This window comes from Bactrocera dorsalis, chromosome 2 (assembly GCF_023373825.1).
Source record: "Bactrocera dorsalis isolate Fly_Bdor chromosome 2, ASM2337382v1, whole genome shotgun sequence".
In the NCBI taxonomy this organism is placed as follows: domain Eukaryota; kingdom Metazoa; phylum Arthropoda; class Insecta; order Diptera; family Tephritidae; genus Bactrocera; species Bactrocera dorsalis.
In genome coordinates, this window is record NC_064304.1 from 75,231,812 (window position 1) to 75,246,420 (window position 14,609).

Sequence of the window (14,609 nt, forward strand, 5' to 3'; positions counted from 1 at the left end):
ACTTGAAAATCGACAAATAAATTATGTTGTCAATATTGTTCTAATATATTGGGTTGTCAAAAAAGTCTTGCGGTATTTTCGCTAGTTGGCGCTGAAAGCCCGTAGTTCTAGTTTTACTCGTCGCATCGGGTCATGCTATACCTTTTTGGAAAGCTCAGTCGTTCGTGAGTTATAGCGTCGCAAACATGGAGGTGATCGAAGATGCGCCACGCTCCGGAAAGCCTGTCCTCGAAAATTGCGATAAAATCGCTGAATTGGTCGAAAGAGACCGGCATAGTAGTCATCAAACCGTTATAAACCATTTGAAGAAGCTTGGAGTCACTAAGATCTCGATGTATGGGTGCCACACGAATTGATTCAATAAAAATACCGCAAGACTTTTTTGACAACCCAATATTTGAATACCTATATTTGCAGGATTGTCATTTTTTACTTCTCATACAAATTTCAGAAATACATATATTCAATTTATGATTTTTAACTTTTGCCATCGTCGCGAAAATACGCTTGTAGGCAAAGGCATGCTCGGGGAGATGTTATGTCGTCTGCTTTTATGAATGAATCGAATTTGCTTTATGAAAGTGCGTTTGAGTTGGTAAATGAAAATTTTGTTGCTGTGTAATTTACTGTAAACTTTGACGTCGGCATTTGGCTGCCATATTGGTTTGTGTTGCTATTTGAGACGATTGTTGTTTTTGCAGAACAATATTTGTAGTTTTTGCGGGCGACATATTTACATGTGTACGCAGATAAGTGACATGACATTCCATGCGCACATATCGATATATGTATGTATTATATATAGAGCAGCGCGCGCATTTTATACTACTGATAAGTGATAATATCGCGATTTGAAATTGATTTATACTTACATACATATCTGCAGGATACATGCGTATGAAAGTTTTATATGATAAAAGGTGTGATTTACATATATTATATTATTACTGTAATACGAGGTATGGCAATTAAGTAATGAGACTGATGCCATAAAAACCGTATATTTGAAAATTATTCTACAACTCTGCCATCCCCTTCAAAGTAGTCCCCTTGGGTAGCTATACAGCGATTCCAGCGCGTTTTCCATGCTTCGCAACATTTCTGGAACGCTTCGACTGGGATGTCCGCGAATACCCTCGTCACGGCCGCCTGGATGTCCGTAATCGACTCAAAATGGGTTCCTTTGACCACCGATTTTTTTTTAAGAAACAAAAAAGTCACAGGGTGACCTGTCGGGCGAATAAGGCGGCTGTTGCAACACGGTGATCCCTTTAGAGGCCAAATACTGGGACACGCTGAGGGCGGTGTGGCACGGCGCGTTGTCGTGATGAAGGATCCAGTTACGAGCGATGTCTGGGCGCACCCTGTTGACTCGTTTTCGCAATCTTTGGAGTACTTGGCAATAGTAGACTTGATTCACAGTTTTCCCCAGTGGAACGAATTCTTTGTGGACGATTCTACGGCCATCAAAAAAGGCAAAAAATTTTGTCGCGACGCGTTGCTCTTGATTTCGTTTTTCCATTTTCGTGACGAGCACTACAAACACACGTCTACTCAACTTGACGCAGCAGGCGAACTAAACAAGCTAGAGCGATGGTATATATATCAACGGAGAGGGGAGGGATGCCGGAAAAAGAGAAAGGGAATTTCAAGGTCACAGGTTTACCACAAGCGCGGCAATAAAATCAGTCTCATTACTTAATTGTCAAACCTCGCATTTTAAGCTTTTTAGGATATCGTGGTAATATATCATATACGAGTACATATACATATGTACATGTATATGAAATTATATTATATTACCAAAGATAAGAAATATTTAAAAAGTAGCTCATTTGCGTATTAACTACAAATATTGCTTTGAGAATTGCATAATTTAATAATAATGTTATCAATTTTGCATGTATTCACAAAAATTCACAAAATGATATTCATATCAATTAATATGATTGAATGTGAACGTATAAAAATATAAGCCAAGAAGCCAACATACGTCTGTAATATCAATGTGTATTGCTGAGTATAATTTTCATTGAATGCTCCGCTCTGTTCCATCATCACTGTTAAAAATTGTTCTTCCGAGCCAAAAATGGTGAAATCCACTAATAGAAAATTTATGGTTCTTGACAGTTTACACGCCTGTCCACAATTGAACCTTCTCTATAATATCCGTTCTCAGCAGTCGAGCTTTTTTATTTATGTACATATGTATATTATTTAGGAGAAGCTATAGTTACAAAAATAAAATTCAACACACATACATAAAAGATACACACATACAGTAACAAATGACAAATTACAAATATCTGCTATTTTATGACTCATTCTTTACTTTCTCCTACCATAGTTTTTGTATTGTTTTCTTCTCAATATTGTGTCTATTCTATTGCGTGGACGTAAATAATGTTGTTATTTTTTCGCACTCGGGTTACTGAGAATGAGGTTGTGCTCCCTTGAACTTTCGCTTATCCAAGTTTGACTGTATTTATATTAGTTTTATGTATACATTGTATATGCTAATTTATGTGTTTTATTCGGTAAACAATGATTTTCACTTGTATCACAATTAGAATACTTTCACGATTTCGTTATACTCCCTCAATGTTAGTTACATTTTCCTTACTCCTTCAAAGCTTATTTTTTATTTTCGATACAAACCTTTATATTCATATACATACTTATGTACTGAATTCTACAATGCCATTCCAGATTTTTCGGGGATAAGGAATATGTTATTGATATATTTGAGAAATCTCTTCCAATGTCAACTTATAACTTGGGATTTATGATAACGCAAGAAAATAAATTTATCAATTGTAAAGGAGAACTAAATGGTGCAATGCCAAGCATATATTTAAGGACTTATAGAGATGTACCAGAAATGAAACAGGTTTTCCATTTAGACTAACACAGATAATTTTGCTAAAGATTTTTTTAAATTATTTTTTATTGAACTCTTCAGATCTGCGAAAACATATGCAAGATTTATAAAAGTATCGTAGTATATTTCAATATTTCGCTACCCGTGGAAAAATTGTATATTGTAACTTTACCCGAAGTGTCAACAGTACGGCCGCTAAGCAGTTGGGGAATATTAATTTTAAGGTAATGTGAAAGCAAATCAAAAATAGTTTTACAATTTCTTATTTTTGATAGCGAGAATGACCTGATGCAAATTGGGAATTTTGCCTTGATTCAGGAGTTAGTTTACCAATGGGTTGGAGTTTGGAAAACACCTTATTGGTGGAGCGAAATACAAATTAACAAAGCCATTGTAAACTTTGTTGCAGTTGATATCGCATTAGAGGTAAGTAATAAGTAATCCCGACAAAAAGCTAAAAATCATCAATACGGGTGGCTGATGAATTTTGCTACATTAAGAAACTCAAATAATTTTTTTTTTTTCAGTGTATGGAATTCATCTTTCTTTTATTCATGTTAAAGCTCATTCAGTTTTATTAAATATAGCTTAATTAGTTTTAAAAATAATGGAATTTAAATGCCCCCATGCTCGTTGATGGATGTGCGGCATCTTACCAAAAAGTTGTTCATTACTGCTTGAGTTGAGACAGGAATAGCCGTAATTGTTTCTCGAATGGATTGCCTTAGTTCATTCAAATTTGTTGGTTTTGCTATGTAGACTTCCTGTTTGCAATAACCCCACAAGAAAAAGTCAGGTGCAGTAAGGTCAGGCGACCTGGGTGGACAACGGAATGTGGAGTTTCTGGATATCAGCTTATTGGGAAATTTTCGTCCAAATTCTGTCATAACAGGTTGGGCTATGTGAGGAGCTGCACCATCTTGCTGAAAACACACAGAGTTGAAAGAAATTCTCATTCGGCGTAATTCTGGATAGAAAAACTCTCTCAACATGCTCATGTAGCGGTCTCCAGTAACCGTAACGGTGTGACCGTTTTCTTCGAAGAAGTAGGGCCCGACAACGCAGCGTGATGAAACTGCACACCACACTGTGACACGAAGTGGATGCAATTCCGTCTCATGGAGTATCTGTGGGTTGGAAGCACTCCATATTCGACAATTTTGTTTGTTTATGTTGCCTCGTCAGACATGAAAAGGCAGTTCAAAATGTTTCCATCCTCTTCCACCATTTGAAGCATCTTCTGGCAAAATTCCAAGCGAATCGGCAAGTCTGCAGCGTTCAGTTTGTTGGCCATTTGAATTTTATATGGGAATAAGTCGAAATCTTTGTGCATAATTGACTGTAATGACTGTCTGCTTACACCCATTTGAGCAGATAAGCTTCTTGTCGAAACACGTGGATTGTTTTGTATGGCACCAGCTACAGCAGCGATTGTTTCCTCCGTTCGAACTGAAGGGTTTCGATGGTAAGGTCTTCTGTTGACTGCCCCACGCTCGGCAAAATTGTTTACAAGTCTCATTATGGTCCATCTGCTCGGAGGATTGCCGCCAAACGGGCGCCTATACTTTTTTTGAACCGAAACTACGGACTCCAGTGCGTGATAGCGGCGGACATTCCAAATTCTTGTTTCAGTGTCCCAGTTATCTATTTTTGTTAAAAGTAAAAGTCAATCTGTAAAATAAAAAAAAAAATTAACCAGATTCATTAAATAGAAAAAAAGTTATTTAATTTTTTTTTTAGTAGCGGCTTTCATCAGCCACCTTGTACTTATCGTTCTGTACAGAACAGATTAACACATTCACTTAGTGGTTGAGCATAGTATTTTTTTTTTGTTTTTTTTTAACCAATAATCTTCATGGTAAATATTAATTATTACCAAAATACGAACATAATAATTTAAGTGTTCCCTAGCAAGGCTCCTCAATAATGGATAGCTTTCCATTTATTTTGTTGTCATTTCTTCCTCCGAACAATAATTTTTAAAACATATAATAGAGTATAATAGAGGAAAGTTTGTATTATTACCTGAATATACATAAAATTAATAAACTTAGTCCTTTGGTAATTAGTTTTAAATTTATACATTTACTTGATTCGGTAATTTTGATATCATCTTAAAAGACCATGTGGTCGCACATGTGCTCATATATAATTATGTGTGTAAATTTGTCCACCCAACTGGACAATCCGCATCAGCACTTCCACTACAAACCGGGTATTATACGACGGTAAATACGCGTCACCAGTAACCATTTAAGAGCCACGCTTTTATTACAGGAAATACAGGCAGGAGATCGGCCAGAAAGCCACTATACTTGGAGATCCCGTAAACCCAGAAAGATATTTTGCTGGGCGTTTGGTGGAGTGGATAGCTAAGCACAGGCGCGGTGAATGCACAGAACTCAAGAACTGGTCGAGTTACCGTACGAAGGCTGGAAGTAACGCATGAAGTGGCTGATGCGTTGATCCTCTGACCTGCTCCATGTTAAACCGTTACTCTGCCATAGCGCTATCCTTTTATATATGCGCTCTTGAAAAGTTTTCGAGCCAAATTTTGTTCAGCGATGGGGCACATTTTTGGCTCAATGGGTTGTAAACAAGCAAAATTGCCGCATTTGGGACGAAGAGTTACCTTGAGAGATTCAAGAGCATCCAGAAAGAAAAATGGTTTGGTGTTCTTGTGTTTTTTCTTTAAAAAAGTAGGGAACCTTAAAATGGATTACGCTTTATATCTGATCTACGTAGTTGTGCCTAAAAAATATAAAAAAATCGACTCAATATGTCTCATATACATATTAAAAGATTTTCAAACTTCCTATTATTATACTAATTTCTTCTGGTTGAAATTTACCACATCAAATCAATATATTAAATTTATCATTTTCGTTTAAGTTTATGACAGATATATCACAGATTTTAAAAAAAATTTCGCTAACGGAAAGTAAAATGTATGTAACACCAAATTTTATTGCAATTCATTCACGATTTCGTCGAATAATGAATGTTGAATTCTTTCGCATGTTTTAATATAATATAATGTTATGCCAAGACCGTAAGGTATCTTCGCTGCTTTCCTTACTTGTTTTTTATACATAAATATACAATATACATATAAATAGTTTTATTTGTATATAGTGTTAATGCAGGTGCAAAGTTTGAGTGGGAGAATGTACGCTGGATGCGTTATCAGAAAGAGAAGCCAGGTATTGTACAAGTTGCAAGAATAACAGTAAGAGTAATACCTTAATATGCAAACATCAACCAGAGTTTCGGGCTACAAGCAATTATATATGGTACAAGTATATATGTATATACATGTATATACTACTTTTATTTATAAGTTTGTTAGAAATTATATGAAGTGTGTGGGAGTTGGGGTAGTATCGACCCGATTTTTTCTATTTATGCCTCGGAAGAAGATTTGGGATTTCACCTAAGAGTGGCCGCTGCCACACTCCTCGTCCAATTTTTGCCCCGACTGCCATGAATCTCTCATACCATCTCGGTTGTATAATATTGTGTCTCTGCATAATTAATCATTGATTTATCTCACTTTCTGTGGTTTTTAACAGTAGTGTTATAAGGGGAGTGGAAGGGGTTAACTTCCAATTTCATCCATTTTTACAGTGTCGATAGAGGTACTAAAGTAATTTGTCGTGAGTAAATTTGGGTATTGTAGCTTAAGTTGTTTAGGAGACATTTAAAGTAATCAATTATCCGTGACATTAGATTCCAACATAAAAACATTCACCAATCTACCTGGCTGTGTCCGGATCGAAACCCCATTTCATGTTGTGATAGACGGAAGACACGTCTCCAGTGTTTTAGAAGTATTGGAAAATGCAAAATAACGGCTGGTATGATGAGGAGTGCCGTGTCGCAGCGGAGAGAAAACCGACTGCTTACCTCGCAACGTTATAACGACCACAACACGTGCGGGATGGGATAGATACCGAGAGTTGAAGAGAAACACACTTACAAACAGAAAAAGAGAGAGGCCGAAATGCTTGAATATGACAAACTGGCTGACAGGCGAAATAGGCGAAAATTCTACGAAATTGCGGTCACTACCATAAGGTTTACAGACCGGATGATACTCTTGTAGATTTCCCAGAGGTGATCTGGTGACTGATGCCCAGATCATACTAAAACTATTAGGGAACACTTCTTCAGCCAGCTGAATGACACTGAAAGTATTTTGTTGTCAAATATCTCCCCTCCGCTTTTTCCGCTTTTTTGCTCTTTATAAAAAGTGTTACATCTAGACGGCATCTTCATATAAACCCAGCGTTTCAGCGGTATATCGCAGGCGTTGATTTGGTCCAGAAGGTTTTTTTGCGTCAAATCATGCGACACCCAAACATCAAGCTTTTTTGTGTATCCAGCTTTCTTCAGATGGTTTAAAATGGTTTGGTGACTAATTCCCATCTTCTGGGCGATGTCACGAGATGCCACATGCCGGTCTAACTCGATGTTTTCCATGATTTGATCGGTATTCGTCGTCACAGGTTTTCCGCCGGCTTGCTTATCCATGTTGTCGCTTTCACCCGCTCTGAATCGTCGAAAACAATCCTCCGCAGTTCGAAGTGAAAGAGTATCATCCTCCAAAATACCATTAATCTGACGGAACTATTCTGTAGCGGATTTGCTTTTAACGATAGCGTGAATTTCGACGTTAGTGAACTCAATGTTTACACGTCTATAACTGTTGAACGCAATATCCAAATTAATCTCTGCATAGCGTCATTTTGCAGGTTATGTCAAGACCTTTCAAAAATGAATAGTATTGCCAGATACGAGCTCTGTAGCGCTTTATACATAGTCGTCAAATTTAAAAGAAAAAAAGGGGAAGTAATTGACAACCTTATATAACGCCAGGAGAAGGCAAGCCCGATTAGCCAATCGATGACGATGGAGCAGACGTTCCATTACCACCATGAAGAAGTTCGAACAGCAATTACTCACCTGAAGAACAACAAGCTATTAGCACCATCCATTCGCTTAATGCCTCGACTGTGGCTTTGGTATTCAGATATATGCCGGGACACCTTACTAAACCACATCGAGAACAAAGCATTTGCATCCGGCCTTAGGAGAAATGGGCTACTACTCGCAAGTGGTAGTAAGTTATCCATGTAGCCCAGATAGGGCTCTAGGGGCTCGCTAGAGGTGAAGTAGTTAAGGAGGTGCTACCTTTTTAATCACGTCTTTAGAGGAAGTTGCATACTCCGCAAGCTTCGGCGTCACCGCTGAAATTACTTCCAGCACAGGTGCTGGAGGCGCAGGCATCGGTGCCGACGGAGCCAGCATTGACCTGCTGGGCGGCGAGGAGTGTCTACCACAACTTCCTTTAAGGGCGTCTACTTGTCTGCGAAGATGGCATTCTCGGTAATAACTGTCATCAAGAGCGCCTCATATTTTGAGGCAAGCTCCAACAGCCTCTTCGCATTCCCTGCAACGAAGTTCGTCGCATCGAACACAAACCTACTTAGTTCCCCCGTTATCTTCTTGGCAGCCGCTCCCCGCGAAATGTCCCGCTTTTTCTCGCCCTCTAGCTGCTTTTGACAGCCCGAAACGGAGCTGTTATTACTTCGACGTTGTAGATAATTTCGTCAACCTTGGAACCAGTATCAACACCAACAATAATGTCAGTCTCGAAATTCAACGCAAAATATCTCTCGCCAACAGATTGAAGGAAATTGAAAAGTAAAGTTCTCTCTCGACGAACAAAAACCCAAATTTATAAGTCACTCATTATTCCCCTCCTGCAATATGGTGCATGGAGGCATGATGAGTCGACGTTACGAATTTTCGAGAGAAAGGTTCTGAGGAAGATTTATGGTCCTTTGTGCATTCGATGGAACGATGAGCTGTATGAGATATATGACGACATTGACATAGTTTAGCGAATTAAAAAACAGCGGCGACGTTGGCTAAGTCCTGTTGTCCGAATGGACGAAAACTCACTCCAGCTCTGAAAGTATTCGTCGCAGTTCCCGCCGGGGGAAGCGGAGGAGGAAGAAGACCTTTTCCGTTGGAAAGACCAGGTGATAAAAGACCTGGCTTCGCTTGGAATCTCCAATTTTCTCGAGTAGCTTTTTGCATATACACTATATGACGAAAGCCTTGATTGCATATTCAACACTGTGTGAATAGTGCTGTTCACATGAGCAAGAGCATCCTGCAACATCACAACACCTCATCACACGTCACATCACATCACATCACGTCACGTCACAACACCTCATCACACAACAGTTCAGCACACACCACTACACACACACGCATCAAACACAGTACCTGACACCGCTCACTATTACAACACAACAACCACACGATCATTAGCGAGACGACTCGGATTAATTTAATATTCACCACCCAAACTATCAAAAGGGATAGATCCGAACGGGATCACTCTCTTTTTCGTTTGATCCGCAAAGTAAGACGGTCGACCCGCAATTATTCATTCCGCAGTTCCGCAACCTCCGCAGTTTTTCCTAGATTGTGACTTTCCGCCAGAGTGACGTTGACGTGAGTTCCGGATTTCGCCGCAGTGTCAGTGTGTGACAACAAGTACAAAAATAAAAAAAATAATTACATAAATTGTTATAACCAATACAAAATAATTAAATTGTTATACAAATAAAAAGAAAAAAATACAAAATTGAAGTGAAAAATTAAATACAGTGTGAAAGAAAGTGTTTTTATTTGGAATAAGTATACTACAAGTGTATCAAGTAAGTATACTAGTGTTACACGTCAACAAATGGTCCTTCGAGCCTTTCCGAAAGGCACCTAAGTACAACGAAAAAATTTATACATGTATATACATATATTAAAGTGAACACAGAATATACAAAGTCACGGTTGAAAAAAAAAAAAAAAAAAAAACACGGAAAGAAAGATCACACAAGTTGAACACATAAAAAAGTGACCTGAAGTGAAGTAAAAAGATACAGAAAAGAAACAGAAATTGTTCAGTGAGTGAAAAAACAACAAAAACCTACCAACATTAAAACGGGCGCGGTATTAATACACCAAAATTTATCAAACATAAAACCTAAAATCAAAAGCGGGCGCGTTATAACCACAAATAAATTAACAAACACATAAATATATATAAAAAAAAAACCCTAAAATCAAAAACGGGCGCGTTGTAATCAAATAAATTAACAAACATATAAACATATATACATAAGCCAGCAGGAGACTACACAAACGAACAACACAGGAGGAAGAAACCTAAGCAAAAGGGACAGCGCTGGACATACATACATACAGATTTATAGAGGATATAGACACAGGGACGAAAAAGGGGATAAGTAAACAAAAACCCAAAACCCCTGGCGGAAAATAATGTGAGTCCGTTCCATATATTGTATTAATTTGATATATATATAAAAATATAAAAATTTAATTATTACGCACATATATGTATATGTATGTATGTTAAGTACAGTTTGGACGGTATTTCGGGACACCGTTAACTGTTCTTAACAGTTCGATATATGTATGTATATATCTACAAAAAAAAATTATAACTGGGGAAAAAAATACGGTACCCGCCTTTTGCTTAGCTTGTGTCGTTAGACACCCCGTTATATAATTTCCGAAAAATAAAATAAAATAAAATAAAAAATAAAAAATTTTTCCTAAGTCAAGTATAACTTGCGATAATTCTTGCGATACCCCTTGGGCTATAAAAAAAAAAAAAGCAACAAGCAGGATCGCTCAAACCCTAAGCAAATGCGGAAGATACTAAACAAAAGAAAACCAAATATATACATACATATATAATTAAAACATACATACTTATGTAAGCACATTATTCTTCTTATTTTGCAAATTCTTCCAATTTAATATACATATGTACATATTTATATTCATACATAATCGTATGGTACATACATATTTACATACGTGAACTAACTTCATGTACATGAAGCTATAACATACAATAATATAATATTAACTACCTGCTTGGATCTTCAATTCGTGTAACGAAACACACTACCAAAAAACATTACAAAAACAACTTACAAAAGACAAGTACTCGTTGCTTGCAAATTTCCAGCGATACCCCTTGGGCTATAAAGCAATAAGCAGGATCGCTTATAACATCCAAGCAAAGGTAGGTAATAATACAAAAAAAACTAATAAAGAAATAAAAAGAGAGAAAAAAGGCATTACATTTATGTATGTACCAATGTGTGCAGCTTCCGCGTGACATATGTACATACAATTTGTTTTTATTTTTGCACATTATATTTCAATTATTCTTTCTTCATACATATTTGAACGAATTATTTAGTACATACACATTTATGTACATATATAATTCAAACCATATACATACCGACATAAATATATAAACATATATATATACATATATTATTTCCTACTGCTTTTTCCGCGCATTTATACATTTAGGTGTGATTAGCAAATTGTTATATGTTACATTTGTATGACACATATACATACATATATAACAATTACATACCTAAAAGGGATACGAGCAAAACCAAACAAAAAGGAAAACGTTACGTGGCGCATATAAAGCATATGCAAACATATAATAAATAAATAGATACATACAAACAATTTTGCATATTGTATTTTTTCTTTCACGTTTCGTTTGCAGATACAAATATACAAATAAGCGCGAGTGAACTGAAGATATTTTGATACACTGGAAAAAAAATTTTTCAGTCACATTTAAAAAAAAAAAAAAAAAAAAAAATTATCGAACTTTTACATAAAATACTTTTACAAAAAAACTTTAATCTTTTTATGCGGTAGCGAATCAAAAAAAAATTTGATCACAAATATATTTTTTGTAAAATATATAATTTTTTACCAAAAAAAAAAAAAAAAAATATTCTGTTGATAAAATTTTAATTTATAGTCTTTCGAAAATCTATTTAACTACATTGCTATAGCAATATTAATTTTGAACGAACATCTATTAGACAAAACTTTAAGCTAAAAGCTTCAAACTTTATTCAAATTAATGCAATCTGATAAATCTAAAGAGGTTAAACCAAGAACACCTCAATTATTGGAAATTCCAAAAATGGCTGATGATGATAAATCACAAAGCACGCCTGCAGAAGCTACACGCTCGAAGCAGAGTATAAAACAAAAAAGATCAAAAGATCAGACAATATCTAGATTTATCACTGAAAGTGACAGTTTTATAAGATATTGTACCCGATTCCAAGCTTCCCCTATTACTGACATCACAGAATCAGTTTTAAATATAAAACTAGAAAGCGTGAACAATCTCTGGGCTCGTCTTCTGGCAGCGTACGATACAGTACTAGATACTGACGACGCAGAACTCCCAGAAAATGCAAAAGCTTCGGCTACAGCCAAGTGTGATAACTGCCGCGATCAGTATGAGTTAACAAAGGGAATGATCACTGAACAAATAAGTTTAGTAAGGCCAAGTAGAGCCACTACTCCCCCTCCCAGAGTAGTTACAACACCAAAAGAAGACCTAGATAAAGGCATGTATCTAAAGGTACCAGCTTGTGATACTGAAGTTTTCAATGGATGTTATGATCAGTGGCCGTCCTTCCGGGACATGTTCACTGCCGTTTATATAAACCATCCTAAACTTTCACAAGCACAAAAGTTATACCATCTAAGGTACAAAACAAAAGGGGAAGCAGGCAGTATCGTCAAGCGATTCGCTTTAAATGACGAAAATTTTAAGTTGGCTTGGGAAGCACTAGTCGAAAGATACTAAAATGGAAGGGTTATGATAGAAAACCCAATAAAAACATTATTACATCTACCAAAAATTCAAAAAGAAACCAGCCAGGAATTTCAAAATTTATACTCGACAGTGACTAATTGCATATCAGTGTTAAAAACACAAAATATCTCCACAGAATCGTGGGACCCCATCATAGTAACTATTTGTGCAAAACACTCCCTGATGCTGCGTTACTACGATGGGAACAATCACTTGTGGAAAGGAAAAAAATGCCCACATGGGAGCAAATGAAAGCATTCCTCACTGCTCAATACGAGATAGCTGAGCGAATTGACAACAAAAATATAAATCTAAAAAGTCATCAAAATGACTCAAGTAAAAACTTGTTCAAACCTCAAGCCAGCAACAATATGCAATACAATAGACACGTTAATAAAAGCCACACTTTCGTGTCAAACCAAACTAATAAATGGCAACCAGCATGTGAAATTTGTAAAGGAGGTCATAACATAAGATCTTGCGAGAGATTTAAAAAATTATCCGTATCTGACAGAAACAATCTTGTCAGACAACATAAACTTTGCATCAACTGTCTGTCGAATGCTCATACGACAAAAGACTGTGAAAGCAAATTTAGTTGTGTGTACTGTCAACGAAGACATCACTCATTGCTTCATATTACAAATTTTCAAAATATGAAGCAAAATCAATTTCATAAAACCACCGGGTTAGTCACTACAACCAAAAGTGATAATCCCGAAATCTCAAATCCCGAAAAAAGGGAAGAACAACCATGTTGCTTCATTCAGAAAATGAAAGCAAAATTCTTTTACCCACTGCGGTCATCACCATAGCACATAAGGGTGATTTATTCAAACTAAGAGCTCTAATAGATCAAGGATCTCAAAGATCCTTTATATCATCAAAAGCTCAAAATCGGCTCAAATTGCCAATAAAACATTCAAATTTCCAAATCTCGGGAATGGGCGGAAGAATTATCCAAAATTCGAACAAAATATGCCCAATTACGATAGTATCTCCAAATGCGGATATTAGAATAGATGCGCAAGCCATCGTTCTACCGCAACTTACAAATTTGCTTCCAAGCTATGAAGTAAATAAAATACACTGGGAAAAATGCTCACATCTTAAATTAGCAGATCCCAATTGTCATACCCCATCACAAATCGACATATTATTAGGCAGTGACTTAATACCTCAAATAATTCTTGAAGATATTGAGAAAATCTCCAATAAATTGTTAGCCCAAAACACAATCTTTGGGTGGATTATAAGTGGCCAAGTCCCTGAAAAAATCAATTCTTTCACCACACAAGTGGAAAACATTTCAAACGAATTTTTAAATAATCAACTTAAAAAATTTTGGGAAATAGAAGAATTACCCCAAATTACCCAGCTTTCAGAAGAAGACCAGGCATGCGAAGCCTATTACAAATCCACAACAATAAGAAACGAACATGGTCGTTATGTTGTGCGATTACCATTCAAACCAACTTTCCCTGAAACCATAGCTCTAGGCCACTCCAGAATATCAGCAGTCCAGCAATTTCTAAGCCTGGAAAAAGCCTGATAAAGAAAAGCGAGCTTAAATCGGCATACGATAATGTGATGGACGAATATCTTGACCTCAATCATATGGAAGAAGCTGTACCATATGAAAAGGTATCTAAAGGTAGATATTTATCATTTTATCTGCCACATCATGGGGTAATAAGACCTGATAAAATTACAACAAAAGTACGAGTGGTTTTCAATGCCTCAAAGTGTATGAGCTCAGGCAAATCACTCAATGATGTACTATACACAGGGCCAACATTACAACCTGATCTCATGTTGCTAATTCTAAATTGGCGCATGTTTAAATACGTTTTCAATGGGGATGTAGAGAAAATGTACAGACAAATTTTAGTACATGAAGATGACCAAGATTTCCAGCGTATAGTCTTCCGCAAATCAAGTAATAGTCCAATCAGCGACTATAAACTT

General features: G+C 36.5%; 2 protein-coding genes across 4 annotated transcripts in view; one reads left to right on the top strand and one right to left on the bottom strand.

The window, feature by feature from the left end:
- LOC105226404 (dnaJ homolog subfamily C member 16) overlaps positions 1–14,609 on the bottom strand; it is a 623,397-nt gene that overhangs the window by 119,744 nt on the left and 489,044 nt on the right. The gene's annotated exons all lie outside the window — the stretch shown is intronic.
- Positions 1–14,609, top strand: part of LOC105224845 (aminopeptidase A) — a 230,691-nt gene that overhangs the window by 98,199 nt on the left and 117,883 nt on the right. For all 3 annotated transcript variants that reach the window (XM_049449915.1, XM_049449917.1, XM_049449916.1), the window contains 3 exons: positions 2,710–2,890; positions 2,963–3,105; positions 3,157–3,307. In XM_049449915.1, the coding sequence (XP_049305872.1) occupies positions 2,710–2,890; positions 2,963–3,105; positions 3,157–3,307 (475 nt within the window). The remainder of the gene's footprint in view (positions 1–2,709; positions 2,891–2,962; positions 3,106–3,156; positions 3,308–14,609) is intronic.